The sequence below is a fragment of the Chaetodon trifascialis genome, chromosome 2, assembly GCF_039877785.1.
Source record: "Chaetodon trifascialis isolate fChaTrf1 chromosome 2, fChaTrf1.hap1, whole genome shotgun sequence".
Lineage (NCBI taxonomy): Eukaryota > Metazoa > Chordata > Actinopteri > Chaetodontiformes > Chaetodontidae > Chaetodon > Chaetodon trifascialis.
The window spans coordinates 8261300-8278862 of NC_092057.1; the positions used below are offsets into that span (position 1 = coordinate 8261300).

Consider the following 17563-nt stretch of genomic DNA (forward strand, 5'->3'; position numbering starts at 1 on the left):
GAGAGAGACAGGTTCGGGTCTCATCGTCTCTTCCTCCGTTTTACCGAAAATCTTCATCCGTGAAATTTCCGTCTGTCTTTGATGGAGGAGAGAGAGTACAGAGGAGAAGGAGGAGGAGGGTACCACCGGACAGCCAAGCGGCTCCGGACGGAGGAGGAGGAGGCCGGCGCAGAGGAGCTGGAGGACGGGGAGGAGGAGGAGGATTCCGCCGATGAAGAGGCAGCGGGGAGCGGAGGCGCACAGAGCAGGAGGCGGCGGAGCGGGGGGAAGGTGAGGGCGGTTTGTGTCGGTGCTGCTGTTAGTGCTTCAGAAACGAAATGAGAGGAAGATGATGTTTGAGTCGGTTCAAAGTTTCAGTGATGTCACATTAACGCGAAAATCAGAACCAGATTATTGTCTCACCTTCAGCCTCAAACGTTTCCTGACTGGAGAACAGCAGAGAACATGTTCTCTGTCACCTCTAAGTTTCAGGAAGTTCTTCAGGGGCCTCAGAGGGTCTTCAAGGCCCGGTCAGGCAGGGGTCAAGGCCAAAGCAGACCTCCACACTGACCGATGGTGACCTTTGTCACAGCATGTAATATGATCGAGTCCTAGTTTGAAGAGTTTACTGACAAAGAAACCAGAGTTCGTCAGTTCAACTTTAGAGTTTATTCACATTTAGAATAACATCCCATCATAAACATGGGAAGTGCTGCTGTCTGATTGGAGCTGATGAGTTTCATCGTCAGCATGATGTGAGCATGCTCGATGAACGCTAACGACTGAAACACCAGGAGTGAGAAAGTGGTCATGTGATTGCGTGAATGGAGGTGAATCAGCAGCTCCTGGCTGTGAGTCTGGAGGCTTTGAAGAGCTCACAGACGGTGGAACAGCTTCAGGTCTGGGAGGAGCAGTTTGCAGAGTGAAATGTCCTAAATGACGTTCACTTAAACTGATGCTGATTGTGTCAGTTTGGGCCTTTTTTACGTGGTTGAAACGTGTTCTGCTCCCCCGTCCACAGCAGTATGTTGGTTAGTTCCTGCACCAGTTCTCCTGCTGCTTCTCCAAGCTGGGGCTGTGATGACCACCATGTACTGTAGGTAATACTACTTCACACAAACTTCAGAAAGTACTTCAAACAACCCCAGTTCAAAAAAAAAAAAAAACTGGTTTATCCCTTTAACGAGGTCCCTGAAAGCCTCATTTCCTCGGCTCAGCTCGGCTTGGCTCAGCTTACTTTGGGCACCAGGTGCTTTCATCGATTTCATTTTTCCACTGCAGATCTTACCTCCTCAATGTAGGCGGGAGTTTTAACTGATCGTCATAGCGACACAACTGCCATGACATCACCTTCAATGCGACACAAGCAGAGGAAGATCTGATGATGACGGGATGGTTCGTCTGTTTGAGGCAGCAGGGAAGCACTTTGTCAAATCCTACAGCAGAAAACGAGACGACTCCGGTTGCTCCGAGTCGTGCAAGTGATGATTCCCTCTGACCAATCACTGGTCAGCTAGCGTGGAACCATAATCAACCCACGTCATCCTACACCAGCTTCTGTTTGTTTGTCCATCCAGCAGCACTCTGGTCACTGTGGTGCTGCAGAGAACCAACACTGCTGCGCTGTGTTTGAACAGTGGAGCTGTTTGAGTATTTTAGGATTTGTGTGTGTTGCCTTATCTTACACGTATCTTCTGCTTGGTGAACTGTCCAATGAGTTCTGCTGTTTAAGAGGGTCTTTAATGAGCTTCATGGTGGCTTTGATGATGGTTTTAATGGCCAGACTCTCATGTGGCTCAAGGTATTTTGAGGTATTTTTGCAGATTGTTGTAGGGCATCATCTTTAATGTCCACGTCTGAAAACATAACCTGCTGTTCATCTCTGGCTCTGGTCCTCTGCTCGGTGAGACAATGTGGTCTCTCTGGGAGGACACTCCGGCTGTGACAGGAAGTGCCTGCGCTCAGCAGGAAGTGAGGCCATCTGTCTACCTCGATGAGCGGGTCTGTGGTATTCTGAGTCAGTCTGTAACCTCGTCAGTGTCCATGTTAACTGTGATCAGCACGTGGAGGCTGAGGGACATAATACAGACCATAATATGTGAAGCATTAAACTCCAAAATAAGATCATATAACACCAGCTGCTGTCTGTCTAATGAAAGCTGGATTTAAAGGAGCATACCGCTGTTTACTACAGTCACAGCGACAACACGTGAATGCTGATGGTGCTTCAGTACAGATCAATGTTTTGTCCAGTGCTTTGGTTCTTTAGTCTGGACTAACACACTAAACTAAGAAGGTTCTCCTGGTCCTGGTGGAGGTTCTTGAAATACTGTTTTTGGAGGTTTAATGGGCCCAATCAGAAGATGATGGAAATGATTCAACAGATCTGATTCAGAGCTCTGTAAGAGGTTGTAAATATTCTGTTTCAGGTTAAAGTGGTTCTTTCATTGGTTGTGAAGGGTCAGTAGACTCCAGTGGGAGGGTTTTAGAGGGATGCAGGAGGTTCTGGAGGCTGTTGGGGACTTTAATGGTGCTTAGGAGGTTTAAAGTACACAGATGAGTTGGAAGGGTTTTTTTTAAACGTCCTTGGAGAAGTTTCAGTGGCTCTGTAAGACATATTAGAAATCTTTTAGGAGGTTCTAGATGTTCTGTTTGAGGTTGAAGAGATGTTTTAAGATGTTTTCAAGTCACTGAGGAGCCTGAGTGTGTCAAATTATTTTATATGCCGTTCAGGACGTCACGCAGACTGATCAATGAATATATCTGAATCCTGATTTGAATGTATTCAGCTGTGAGATCGTCTGCATGTGTGTGAGTGAAACACAGTTTAGCGAAGTCTGATAAAAAACTCTGCCGGCTGCAGATCAGACGACGCTCTGCAAACAGAGAGCATCATGGGAAACAAGCTGTTTGTGGGCAGACAGGCAGACAGTTTTCCATTTCATTTCCTTAAATCCTGCCGCTCCTGTTTTCTGTCATTAGTCAAAGTGCCGTCAAACCATCAGACGGGATGAGACTGAATATTAGAACAATCAAATCACCAGTTAAAGTTCAGTTCATGTGTTTCCCTGCATTAGTTAGACATTCAAATCAAACCAGGTCTTATTTCACTGCCAACTCCCTCTGATGATTTGTATGTTGTGTAAGCAGCTGAATCACCTGCAGACGATCACGTCCAGAGTAACTCTCTGCAGACTTCAGCCGGCAGCAAAGCACCTTTCATCTCATGGTTTTTACCGTCAGAAGTGAGCGAAGATCAAACACAAGCCAGCAGCCAAGGGGTAATTCTGACTGACTTAGACTTAGACTTAGACTTAGACTTAGACTGCTTCTATATTGATCCCAATCTGGGAAACTGTTTTGTTTCAGTAGCAATGAACAAAAAACATACAGAAGACCATAGAATATATACAAGAATTTGAAAAGCAGCAGTGAACACAAGATAAAATGTAAATGTAAATATACTGTAAATATAAACAAATGTTGTGCAATATTGCAATAGTGCAGATAAAAATGTAAAGTATTGGGGTTGTGAGGTTGGTGGATTAATTGTTTAAGTTGCTATTGTACAGCATGACGTCTCGTGGCAGGAATGATTTCCTGAAGCGGCCCTTGTGACAGCGGAGCTGAAGCAATCTATTGGAGAAGGAGCTCTGCTGTCTGTCCACGAGGTGGTGAAGAGGATGTTCAGGGTTATCTATAATGGATAACAGTCTGTCCAGTGTCCTCCTCTCCACCACCTCCTCAAAAGTGTCCAGTTTGCAGCCAATAATGGAGCCGGCCTTCCTGATCAGTTTGTTCAGTCTGTTGGTGTCACCGGCTCCGATGCTGATCCCCCAGCTCATTGCAGCAAAGAAGAGTGTACTGGCAAAATCAGACTGGTAAAAGATCTCCAACATCTTTCTGCACACATTGAATGATCTGAGCCTCCTCAGGAAATAGTCTGCTCATCCCCTTCTTATACACAGCGTTGATGTTAGTTTTCTAGTTCAGTCTGTTGTCAAGGTGCACTCCAAGGTATTTGTAATCCTCAACCACTGTGACATTCTCCCCCAGAATGCACAGTGGTTGTGTGGTCGTCCTTCAGGAAATGGAACGTCAGATTCAAAGAACGAGTCCGGGTACAAAAAGTGTTGTCAGTTCGAAACCGCCAAGTGAAAAAGTAACATGAACGAGTGAATCAGGTTCCGCCATTTATTCAGGAGGCTGCTCTGAACAACCCCTGATCCATCCATCCATCCATCCATCCATCCATCCATCCATCCATCCATCCATCCATCCATCCATCCATCCATCCATCCATCTCTGTTTCCACACACGCACACACACACACACACACACACACACACACACACACACACACACACACACACACACGCTGCGTGTGATGGATTTTAGAAGTGATGAATCATCCCGCCCCGTTAGCCATGTTAAAAGCTTGTTAGCTCAGCAGCTGACACGGCCAATTACAGCGAAGCATTTGGGAGGAAGAAGAGGAGGCGATGAAGATGAAGGCAGCTGTAGGGATGAAGACGGGGGAGGAGAGGATTAGCTGAGGCCGCAGAGTCAGACCGAGCTGTAATGACACAGTGGCCTGACAGGAAGGAAGCAACCTGCAGCTGAACACTCAGCCTGAGGCTCACACACAAACACGCACACACACACACGCACACACACACATGCACTAAATAAAGACATGCATTCACCCAAAAAAGGCTGAGGCTCAGTCGCCATGGCAACCAGGTTGCATGAGCTGCAAGAGGAGGAAGTTCTGTACTTAAATAACTATGAGGTAACCGTGGTAACAACATGGTATCACTCGTGTCCACACAAAGGTTTCATCTGTGTTGTTTCACCGTCGTTCTCTCCTTCGTCAGCAGAGGTGCAGCGGAGGTGCAGAGGAGGTGCAGCGTCAGACCAGAGTCTGTGCAGATGTCAGACGTTTTCTGTGTGACTAGAAAACTCAAGGAGGCAAAAAATAGACGTAAACGTTGCCACACGTTAAAATTGGTGGAGGAAGTAAATATACCGAAAGGATTTTGTATGTTCCTCCCTGATAAAAATAAAATTTAAAAAAAAGAGCGTTGCTCCTAAACCCAGGAACCCGTCTGGCCCTCAGAGGGTTAAAAATGGCTGCCAGACGATTCATGGAGGCTGCAGTCTTCATAAACATGAGGACTGAGGGTGAGTCACTGTCGTCTGTTAGTCACCTTTTAGGAAAACAGAAGTTATCTCTAAACATGATATTTCGGGAGAAGTTCTACAGGAAGTATGAAATGAAATAAAGTGTTCATGAGACGTTGTGACATCGTTTAGCCTCTGAGCTGAACAGTGGACCCAAAGCTTGGACTGATGCTGTGAGTGAGATCTGAAGTTCAGATAGTCTCCAAACAGCCCTGATCGGCGTGTTTCCTGGAGGCGGAGCTGAACCTGCAGCTTCCGCTTGCTGCAGAAAACAGGTCAGGCTGCAAAACCTGCAGCACTGACTCAACCTCATCCTGAGAAACACCATCAACGCCTTCTGTCGCTTCTTTGTCACGTGAGAAGATTTTCTGACTGTAACCGTCATGATTTTTTCTCACTGATGTGTCACTCACTGTCGGCTGCTCGACATCTTCAATCTGAACCAAAACCAGCAAAGCTTCATCCGCAACGGTTAATGTTCACACCATCTCTGCCGCGGAGCCAAAATCCTACGAGTTTAAGATAGAAGCTGAACAAAGAGTCTGAATACGTTCATGAGAACAGGAAGTGGCACTTCAAGGTTCAGCACTGGTGCAAGAAGTACTCTGATCCTTTACTTTGGTAAAAGTACCAATAACATGATGCAAACATATTGCATTCAAACAGATAGTTCAGTCAAAAGTATGCAAACACTGACAGCAAAATGTAGTATCAGTATTGTCAGCTTCATGCAGTAAAAGTACTGTATCGGTTGGAGCTGCTGCAGGTGGACGTATTTAAAATACTTCACGTACTGTGAGCTAGTTCAGGCCAGTGGGGTCCAACCTTGGGGTTGGACACTTCCAAAGGTCAGAAGATCAACCTGTTTTCTCTCTGAAGCACATCAGACATCAATATTAACAGTCTCAAAGGTGATCAATGACTCAGACAGCAGAGCTTCAGTGGAAACAGACTTTATTTTTATCTCAGAGATTCAGAGTTTAATTCTTGCTGCAGGACGCTGTGGAGGACAGTCACCGCATCCCGCCGTCCCCAGTCGTCCACGTCCGAGGACTCTGTGATGCCGTGGTGGAGGCTGACCTGGTGGAGGCACTCGACAAGTTCGGCAACATCTGGTAACATTTCGCCTTTAATACACGGAACACACGTTCTTTAACAAACTGACCAAACGTTCTTGAACACACTGACTAAACGTTCTTTGACACACTGACCAAACGTTCCTTTAACACACTGACCAAACGTTCCTTTAACACACTGACCAAACGTTCCTTTAACACACTGACCAAACGTTCCTTTAACACACTGACCAAACCTTTCTTTAACACACTGACCAAAACAAAACCAATTCCACACTATGGTCAGCCTTTAACCTGACGCATAGCTTCTTCTCACCTGAGTGGAGCCCCGCCTCCTCTGACCCACCTGTCTGCTCTGCGTGCAGTTACGTGATGATGATGCCGTTTAAGCGCCAGGCTCTGGTGGAGTTCGACAGCGTGGAGAGCGCTGAGCGCTGCGTGACTTGTGGAGCCCGCGAGGCCGTCTGCATCGCCGAGCAGCAGGCCTTCTTCAACTTCTCGACCAGCCAGAGAATCACCAGACCCACCAACGCCGACGACCCCAGCAGCGGAAACAAGGTTCTGCTGCTGTCCATCCAGAACCCACTGTACCCCATCACCACCGTGAGTCCAGCAGAACAGCCTCGACAGACAGATCTTGACCTGTGACAGATGTCTTTGTCCCTGTGATCACTGTGTGTCTCTCTCAGGATGTCCTGTACACCGTCTGCAACCCTGTTGGAAACGTACTGCGAATCGTGATCTTCAAACGCAACGGCATCCAGGCCATGGTGGAATATCCTCACTGTGTGTGTGTGTGTGTGTGTGTGTGTGTGTGTGTGTGTGTGTGTGTGTGTGTGTGTGTGTGTGTGTGTGTGTGTGTGTGTGTGTGTGGATTGGTGGACACGTGTTCAAATTCAGCAGTAGTGGAAGAAGTACTCTGATCTTTCACTTAAGTAAAAACTTTATATACAGCTGTGTACTTTAACCTGTAACAATACATCATAATATGTTAGCTATATTTTGTATTAGTAATCTGAATCTGAAAAGGGATGTAGTGAAATAGAAGTATAAAGTAGCATAAAATTAAAATACTGAATTACAAAGTACCTCAAATCTGTACTTGAGTATGGTACTTGAGTAAATGGACAATCAGTTTCACTCCATTAAAGCTGCAGTTTAACAGCTTGAGGACGGAGGATGAGTGAAGACGTGTTGTTGAACCTTTAAAGATCAAATCATGACTGACAGTAGAGCTCTTTGGGGACAGTGGTGGTCTTGTTTCTCTCCTCTGATTGGCTGGTCGCTGGTCATCCTGATGAGTCATCCTTAACGAGTTCGTTAACATTTGAGTCAGTGGAGGACGCTCAGAAGGCCAAACTGGCTCTGAACGGAGCCGACATCTATGCCGGCTGCTGCACTCTCAAGATCGAATACGCTCGGGTAAACACACACACACTGACACACACACAGTGCTCCCGACAAGCACACACTCAGATGCATGCACACCCTCACTCTCATGCCCACGCACACACACCCACCCAGAGGTGCTGTGCTCTGTCGCCCCCTGCAGCCCAACAGACTGAACGTCGTCCGCAACGATAACAGCAGCTGGGATTACACCAAACCCTTTCTCCTGCACCGAGGTAGGAAAGCACACACACGCGCGCGTGCGTGCACGCACACACACACACACACACACACACACATACACACACACACACACACACACACACACACACACACACACACAGGTGTTCTCAGGCTGAAGGTTGGAGGAGCTAGGCTGGTAAAAGTATGACGTCACTAAACTCCAAGTACAGGTTGTGGGTTGTCCCGCCCTCACAGGAACAGTAACTGGAGTCAGCTGTCAATCACTGTGTTCACTGCACTCCAGGAGACGTCTGATAGGTCAAAGAAACCCCTGAACCTGGACGCAGCACTTCAAGACCAGGCGCTATGTCAGCCTGATTCACTCAGTCAGTCAGAGTGAGGGTGGTGCTGAGAGGCTCCTGTTTGAAGGTGAAGCAGGGTGGAGCTCAGTGAGTTCAGCCTAGACACTCAGAGGTTAAACTGCAGCCTGGAGGCAGTGGGTGGAGGTGGTGGAGCTGGTGGAGCTGCTGCTGAGGCTGAAAATAGATTCTCCTGCTGCTCCTCCTGCATCATCAGGGAGGGAGCGCTCGCTTTCACCTCCTGCTGCACCGACCTTATGTGGGTCAGACTCTGCTAACCCTGACCGTTACACAAGACTGCTACACCTAACGTGTGTGTGTGTGTGTGTGTGTGTGTGTGTGTGTGTGTGTGTGTGTGTGTGTGTGTGTGTGTGTGTGTGTGTGTGTGTGTGTGTGTGTCTATGTGCGTGTGTGTGTTTCAGAGCGGGGAAAAGGAAGGCAGCGTCAGGCCATTTTGGGAGAGCATCCATCCAACGGTTATGGTACTGTCTGTCTCTCTGTCTGTCTGTCTCTGTCTCTGTCTCTGTCTGTCTGTCTGTCTGTCTGTCTGTCTGTCTGTCTGTCTGTCTGTCTCTCTCTCTCTCTGTGTCTCTGTCTATCTGTCTCTGTCTCTGTCTCTGTCTCTCTCTCTCTCTCTCTCTCTCTCTCTCTCTCTCTCTCTCTCTCTCTCTCTCTCCTCTCTCTTCCAGCTCTGTCCTTGTGCTCTTGACTGTCCTTCAGTGTCTCTAACCACAGGGTGATTGTTTGTGTCCCTGCAGGTCCACACTGCCCCCTGCTGCCTCTGCCTGCTAACAGCAGGTACAGGAGGAGCAGTGAGGAGGTGCAGGATATGATCTCCTACCCACTGCTCCTCCCTAAGACCTCCCCCTCCTCCTCCTCCTCTTCCTTTCTGGGCCATGGGGCCTCCAGCTCAGTTGCCATGGTGAGCGGCCTCCATCCTGCCAAGATGAACTGCAGCCGCATCTTTAACCTCTTCTGTCTCTACGGCAATGTGGAGAAGGTGTGTGCTGACCCCAGCTGAGACGATCGTATGTTTCTGTCCCCGTCCCTCGTCTGAGAGTCTCCTCTGCTGATTGGTCGTGTTTGCAGGTGAAGTTCATGAAGAGCGTCCCTGGCACAGCATTGGTGGAGATGGGGGACGAGTACGCTGTGGACCGAGCCATCACTCATCTCAACAGCATCAAGGTGTTTGGCAAGAAGCTCAATGTCTGGTGAGTGCTGAAGACCACATTTAGGAGACATAACCAAGGTTGGGGTTAGTGACGGGGGTCGGGTGGAGATATCGATCTTGAACAGGTTTTCTTTATAACTGCTATCCAGCACAACTGTAGATATTCATGGTCCCCGCAGGATGAATTTCACCTGAACATCACAGTTTTGTCCCAGCACAAACTCCTCCCATCCACTTTGCTTATCATCCATCCCTCCTTCTCTCCACCCCCTCCACCCTCGCCCATCAGTGTGTCCAAGCAGCAGGCGGTGATTCCCAGTCAGGTGTTTGAGCTGCCCGACGGCAGCAGCAGCTACCAGGACTTCAGTCTGACCAGGAACAACCGCTTCAGCAATGTGCAAAGCAGCAGGAACATCATCCAGCCGCCCGCCGCCGTCCTGCACTTCTACAATGGCCCCCCCACCCTCAGCCAACACCAGCTGCACAAGGTCACACCTGCATGACATGTTTTCACAGGGGAGGATTAGTTTTAGTTGGGCTGGAGGGAGAGAGTTGTCTGAGGAGATGTAATGTAAGAACAATGTAACTGGGCCGAGTACGGAGCCCTGTGGGACGCCTCCAGTGACGAGATGTGACTTTGAGCATTTTCTCATGTTGAATGTTCACTTTTTCCTCAGCCATTTCAGACACTTCTCCACATTATCTAGCTCAGTGTAAGTTTTACTATTTCATGTATATTTAAACAGTAGCTTCAAGTCAAGTCCCCGCCAAAGACTGGTCCTTGTTTTGCCTTGTTTCTTGTGAATATGCAGCTTTTAAATATGTCATTAAATACAACAGAATGTAACATAATATAATAGGCCTGGTCAGGATGCAAGCGCCCATGAATCTCTACATTGGTCCCTTGTCTCTGGTTGTGAACTGGGTGGAGTGAAGAAGACCACTCTCCACCTTGTCTTTAGTTTTGATAACGTGGTAACCAGAACTTGTTTTCAGTGAGTTTATCAAAGATCAATGTAGTCAAAAGACCCTGCTGTATCTCCCGTAAACATGGCCTTTGTGGCTGTATGGATGCTAACATCTAACATCAACAACTTCAGTCAGAGTCATTTAAAAATCACCTTTTACACAAAACTCTATGACGTAGGTGTAAGCTGCAAAGTTAGCATGACCCATGTGCCACAGTCACTGTCACTGGACTAAATGGACGAATGCTTTGTAAGAGAGGACGCGGAACCTCCATTCAACAGTCTGACCGCTCTCCTCTCTTCATCTGCAGCTCTGTGCTGAGCACGACGTCCCAGCCTTCACCAAGTTCAAGGTCTTTGATGCCAAACGTGAGTTCAAACGTCACACAGCAGACATGAAGCTGCACTGTATAAATGAATGTAACTGTAACTTCCTAGATAAATACAATTAGAAATATTAAACATTTACATCGCTGAGATCTGTCTTCCACCTCAGACATCTTTTCCTGACTCTGCCTTTTTCTTCTTTCTTATCATGTTCCTTCTTTCTCTCCTCCTCCTCCTCCTCCTCCTCTTCATCCCAGCAGCCAGCTCTAAGACACTCTCTGGTCTCTTGGAGTTTGACAGTAAAGCTGAAGCCGTGGAGGCGCTGACCGTCCTCAACCACTACCAGATCAGAATACCCAGTAAGTACTCAGCTGTCGCCCTGGAGATACAGTAGGAACTGTTTAAAGGCAAGAGCCAATCAGGCAGCATATGGGCGTGGTCATTAATCAAACCAAGTTTAAGACTGTAAGCCTCAGTGAACAACACTTTATCCATCTGCCAGCATGTCTCCCTCTAGCTAGCTATGCTAAGCTAGGCTAGGCTAAGCAACGCAGTTCTGTACTGAACACACAGACAGATTTCCAACTGAACATTTCACTCTTAAATCTTAATCCAGATCTACTGTGTGTGAGATGATGCTTTCAATCATTGTCACCTGGTCGCCTGCAGACAGACAGGTCGCTGTCACCTGGTCGCTGTCACCTGGTTGCCTGTAGACAGATGGGTCGCTGTCACCCGGTCACCCATAGACAGACAGGTCACTGTCACCTGGTCGCCTGCAGTCAGACAGGTCACTGTCACCTGGTCGCCTCCAGACAGACAGGTCAGTCACTTGGTTGCCTGCAGACAGACAGGTCGCTGTCCCCTGGTTGCCTGCAGACAGACAGGTCACTGTCACCTTTGCCTGCAGACTGACAGGTTGCTGTCACCTGGTCACTGTCACCTGGTCGCCTGCAGACAGACAGGTCGCTGTCACCTGGTCGCCTGCAGACAGACAGATCACTGTCACCTGGTCGCCTGCAGACAGACAGGTCACTGTCACCTGGTCGCCTGCAGACGGACAGGTCTCTGTCACCTGGTCGCTGTTACCTGGTCGTCTGCAGACGGACAGGTCACTGTCACCTGATCACCTGCAAACAGACGGGTCACTGTCACCTGGTCGCTGTCACATGGTCACCTGCAGACAGACAGGTCACTGGTCACTGCCTGTAGTGACCAGCAGATGTCAGGCTTCACACAGCTGGTAAACAGTTTGGCTGAAGCAGATTCAGAGTTTCTCACAGTGAACTGAGAGCCTTCATACAGACTGTTTGCTGTATTTACATCAAAGTGAACATGCTCTCCATCTCTGACTTACAGACAGCTCCAACCCCTTCACCCTGAAACTCTGCTTCTCCACCTCCTCCCATCTGTGAGACAGATACAAGATGGCCGATGAAGCAGAGAGGACGTTTGTTTAATGCAAGAAGAGAAAAGATGGAAGATTTGAGTTTTTCCTGTAACGTGTTTGAATGGATGATTTTTATACGTGTCTTGTTTATTTCACGCAGTGAGAAACAGGAAGTGAAGGAGGCATGAAGAAGAAAAGCACCTTAATGACCACAGTAAACCAAATGAGTTACGTTTGAGGACTGAACGTGTCCTTTAAACCGGATTCTTCTTGTTTCCTGAATGATGTCAGCAGCCTGAGAGGAAATCTTCTGTCTTCTTCCAACCGACCAGTTTCATTAAATCACATATGAGAAATCAGATCAGTACATGACTTCATCCTCCGTTCAGACAACCATAAAGACGTCGTCTGTCTCTTCAGAGAGTGTCATCACAGAGAAGCAGCGTTTCACAGGATGATGGAGAGTTTGTTGTAAATGTTCAACAAAACTCAGGGAGGAATCAGTGAAACCCATCAACCAATCAGATATCAGCCTGGAAGAGAGACACATTAGTTTATGGCATTTTTGAACAAATTTATATGTTTGGGGTTTTTTTTATTGGTTTGGTTTGACATCATTTGTGCTCAGGTTTTTCATTTAAAATTAGTTTTATTTAACTTTATTTTTACCGTTATTGACAAATCAGTGTGTGTTATGACAGAACAGAGCTAAAGAGTGAAGACGACGAAGGTCAGAAAGGTCTTTGTTCAGGTCAGCGTCTCTCAGCTGTCGCCTTCTCTTAAACTGAGTTTCTGTGTTTCTCTGAGTTACTTCTGAAGATGAGGGCTTGATTCTTCAGTGATAGTTTCCTCTGTGTTCACATGAATAGAATTAAAAGCACAACATGATGAGGGGTCATTGTTGAAGCCACATTTACAGAATAATTCTCTTGGTTTTTGGTTGTTTGAACTGTGATGTTTTAATAGCAATACTTTCTGTTCGGCTCTTTCTTTTTCTGTACTTGAATTTGAATCTCATGTGGTGCCAGAAGTTATTGTCACAGCTGAAAGTGAAAACACAATGAATGAGTTAAACCATTGGACAGGTGCTGTGTCATGACTGAGTGCAGCAGAAAGAAGCTGTAAACAAATCTGACTTATAATCACTCTTTCTATGATAAACAATGAAGTTTGCAGTTGCCGACATCCACATGAGGTGGACACAAACAGGACTCTGATGTGCTCTGTGTCTGCTGGATGTGAACGAGCAGTTGTTTGACGACCAGTCAGCCAAACTTCAGCTGCACAAAGTTATCAAGAAAATCTGTCTTACTGCTGCAAACCGATGCAGCTCTTCAGCAAACATACGTGTGTGATGGTGAAACTTTTGCTCTCAGGTGACAAAACTGCCTGCATGACACACAATTAACCGTTTACCTGCGTAGAAACCACATTTTCCCGTCCCTTTCAGCAGACTCACTGTAGAATAACAAAAACCCCCATGTACATTAGACTTGACATGACATGCTAAACATGCTAGTTTTGTGTTAGGGTGCTAATGTTAGCGTGTCCATCTTGAACAATGCATTGGACTCAGTCAGTAGTTTTCATGGAGACTTATTTCTTTTGGAATCATCCTGAGTAATGAAACGAGAAGCTTTCAGAGCTGTGAGCAGCACAAACTAAACTTCTTTAAATCGGGTGGAGGCATAAATGTCAGCGATAGATCTCTTTGTCTGTAAACCAGGACAGATAAAACCAAAACTGTCAGCATGAACTGACACCACCAGAAGGAAATAACTGTGTGTGTGTGTGTGTGTGTGTGTGTGTGTGTGTGTGTGTGTGTGTGTGTGTGTGTGTGTAATTTGGTTTGGTTAAACACCTCTTCAGAATATCTTGAGGACAGATTTTGAATGGTGGATGAATTGATTAATTGAGATGCGTGACACCTGACAGCCAATCACGAACCAGTTTTCTGTACCTGTGGATGTTGATGGTAATAAAAGTTGAATAAAAGTGTCCAAGTGTGTGTTTCTCAATGTTAACTGTGGATATCAGTCATTTAAAACAGAAAACTGATCCTGGATCAGTCATAAAAGTCATCCACAGCCACTGCAGCTCTTTGAGCTAAATGCTAACCTGCTGATGTTTAGCAGGTATAGTCTTTATCATGTTCACCATCTGATGTGCTAATTAGTTTGTAACATTTTGTTTTAATCACAGCCAAACTGCTGCACACTTTAAAACGTTGACCTGATGAAGGCGCCAGATGAAACGTCTGAGGATCACCACAGTTATTAAAATTCAGCCTTCAGGGAACATGAATGTCTGAACGTCTGACCAACATTTCATGACAGTCCATCAGATGGTTGTTGAGGGATTTCACCCAAAAATACAAATGTGAGCCCCATGGTGGCGCTAGAGCTAAAGCCAGCAGGACTCATCCTTTAGGAACCATCAGTATCCCAAAGCTGCCGAGACATTTCAGGCTCGACCAAAGTGGACCGACTGACTGACAGACCAACATTTCCAGGCAGAGCTTTTTCATTGTAAAACAGTCAGGTAATGTGTTTCTTTGACAGTGAGTCCTGCAGTCACCATGATGGATCCATGATCTGTGTGGGCAGCCGTCTGGATTTGAACAACAACATTTTGGCCTGAAATACCTTCATTGTGGAGTCTAAAGAATTTGTTTTTTGGCACCTGGCAGCCTGAATGCAGGGCTCCAACTCTGTCCTACAGCTCAGACTCTGAAGAAGCTCCAGACTCTGACCTCTAGTTGCTGTGTGAAATGCTCACAACATGAAAACAACATAAACGGGTGAATGTTCTGCAGAGTCTCGTGAACAGAAAGCAGGAACGTGATCTGCTGAACTTTTCATTGCTGATCATCCATGACGCTGCTGCTGGTTCAGTGTTTTCATCAATAATTCAGAGACTAAATAATTTCAGATCTGAATCCTCTGTGAAGACTCCAGAGCCTCCATCCTGCTCTACCAACAGCCCACTTTACATTCAGACACCTTCAGCTGGATCACGCTGCCAAGCAGATTAACGCCTCATCTATTGCTAACTGTTATCAATTTTTATAAATACGCACATGTTGCTTCTTGTGGTGCTGTGGTAATATAATTAGCCAATCACAGCCTATCTTGCGACAGAACACACAGGTAGCTGTCTGCATGTGCGATAAGTGCAGCACATGTTATCAGCCTGAACTGTTATTGCAGGCAGCAGAGAGCAAGCATGACGGGCGTGTCACCAGACAACAGTCAACCACACAAACATCCAGGTGTGAGGATGGATTGTGATCTCATCAAACCAGGTGCAGGAGGCATCCTGTGACACACAGCACAGAGGAAACCAGGTCAAGGTCTGAACCTGCAGTCCGCTCGTGTCTGAGACGAGCGCTTCCTCTGTTTTAAACATCCCAGCATGCGTTGAGTGAGGATGGATTCACAGAGGCCCAACTTGTCTACCCAACAGACAGCATTCAGTGTAAGATGAGGGCAAATCAGCTGAGTGTCTGCACTCAAATCCATTTTCCACAGAAAAGTCACAAGGTTTCAAAAGCAAGCTCTGACGTTCAGGCTGTGTGGAGTCTGCTTTAGACTTTAGACAATTCAGCTCCAAGTTTCAGTCAACCGCAGAACTTGTACCATTAACACCCCTGCAATGATTAAATATGCGATGAGAGGACAGTGAATGAAAGTGAGTCAGAGCATGTAACTTAAAAACACAGGTGAAAGAGAAAGGTCCGACGTGTGATGAAACAGGATTGTCTCCTGACTCTGCAGCCCCCCTCAGTCTTTCCTACCTCCTGCTTTTGGTTTTGCAGCACATTTACTGTTTGTCCTATTTCAGCCCACAGTTTTCCTGTTTTGGTTCAGTCTCTGTGCTCTTATCAGCACTGTTTCCAGCTGCAGCTGTTTTCAATGAAGAAGCTTGGGTGAACCCACAGTTCACTTCCTGCTGAGCAGCAAACAGCAGACAGACTCAGTCAGAGACCAGCTGGTGAACATAGTGCAGCATTTAGCAGCTTCAGTGCAGACATTTCCCTCTGAATGTGGAGGAGACCAAAACCAGAGCTAAAAGAGAGAGAAGACTGGATATATTTTATGTTTTTATTTCCCAAACTGGGATCATTTGGGGAGAGGGCTGTCTGGGCTTCCTTGCTGAGGCTGCTGCCCCCGCAACCCGGACCGGATAAGCGGGAGACGACAAGTACAAGGGATCAATAAAGTAAAAGTCTAAGTCTAAGTCTAAGTCTAATACTGGACTGATGTTCCTCAGGAGACACAAACACGACTCCAGCGGCATGAATATGTAGAATCTGTCTGCTAAGCTGTTAGCCACAACAGTTTTATAAGGCGATGGTATGGAAATATTAAACTTGTATTCAGCTTTTTGATATCTTGTCTATCTACTGTTTAGAATTTGAGCATTTTCTGATTGTTCACTTTAACTCTTAGGACAAACCAGACCGCTCGCTAACTTTGGTTCAAGCACCCAGTTCTTCACACCTCCTGTGGGACTGAGGTTTGAATCCTGTCAAGCTTTTCGATAAAAAGGAAAATACTTTCAGAAGATAACTGTTTCAAACCACACATGGTTGACTGGATAATCGATTGATAATTGACAGCTGCAGCCTCTTCAACTACAACACTCTTCTTCTCCAACTGCTTCTACTTCCTGGCAGTGTGCTCAGTGGTGCAGTGCTCACAGCACATGTCCACACGCCTAATGACAGCAGGACTGATGGTTTGACTGTTCTGCAGTGCAACAAATACATGCTGTAAGATCCTTCAATTTATTTTAGATTTCTGCAGTTTCAGCTGTGCTTTGAAATGCATGTCAGCTGTCAGCATTAACACTGTATTTTCGGCAGGAAAAGCATTTTCCAGTTGTTACCGGTGTTTTAAAACTGATATTCACTGCATACAGACATTTGAGCAGAACCAGATTCCACTGCTCTGCTGGAATGAGACAGTGACTGATGGTAGGGGATGTTTCTATCAGTTTACCAGGAAGTTTACCAGTGTGAAATGACTGTACAAGTCCAGTCCAGATGTTAAACTAAACTTTCCTGAAAACAAGCAGAAATGTACCATTTCTTGGGTTTTATCCTGACAAATGAAATTTCAACAGTTCCTGTTCAGCCACGTTATCGTTCAACTGCTGGCTGTCGAGGTGTCCAGCAAATGATGTGGACTTTGTCTTCAGGAGAAGAATTGGTCTGATTAGAAGACATGACATTGATCCCACTTTGGAAGGAGCAGCCCTAATTTCTAGAAATCTGATTGAGTTTGTTAGTGACTAAAACCATGACAAGCCAGAGTTGAGAGATGCAGTCCTACACGCTTCTCTGCGCTTCCATTAGAGCAGTTACCCAACCAAAGCCCTGTAGAGACTGTGTCTGCCCCCCAACCACCTAAATTAATTAAAAGTAAACAGAGGAGGAATCAAACATTAAAACCTTATGAAAATTAACACCACCACTGCCACAGTGCAACAAAATCAGAGAAATAAACATCAGCTCTTTGTCATCTGAATCTGTA

The 17563-nt window shown here is 46.4% G+C and overlaps 1 protein-coding gene across 2 annotated transcripts in view; it reads left to right on the forward strand.

Moving 5' to 3' along the window:
• The window catches only part of LOC139340347 (heterogeneous nuclear ribonucleoprotein L-like), a 14106-nt gene extending 59 nt beyond the window's left edge, over positions 1-14047 (forward strand). Inside the window, exons 1-13 of one of the 2 annotated variants that reach the window (XM_070976138.1) lie at positions 1-270; positions 6160-6278; positions 6605-6842; positions 6929-7014; positions 7565-7661; positions 7792-7864; positions 8593-8652; positions 8929-9170; positions 9260-9381; positions 9631-9829; positions 10621-10678; positions 10897-10995; positions 11996-14047. The exon at positions 1-270 is cut by the window's left edge and continues 59 nt beyond it. In XM_070976138.1, the coding sequence (XP_070832239.1) occupies positions 82-270; positions 6160-6278; positions 6605-6842; positions 6929-7014; positions 7565-7661; positions 7792-7864; positions 8593-8652; positions 8929-9170; positions 9260-9381; positions 9631-9829; positions 10621-10678; positions 10897-10995; positions 11996-12051 (1638 nt within the window). In that variant the 5' untranslated portion in view covers positions 1-81 and the 3' untranslated portion in view covers positions 12052-14047. Of the gene's footprint in view, positions 271-6159; positions 6279-6604; positions 6843-6928; positions 7015-7564; positions 7662-7791; positions 7865-8592; positions 8653-8928; positions 9171-9259; positions 9382-9630; positions 9830-10620; positions 10679-10893; positions 10996-11995 lie in introns of both variants that reach the window. The other variant, XM_070976131.1, reaches the window with a different exon arrangement.
• Positions 14048-17563: the final 3516 nt, after the last annotated feature.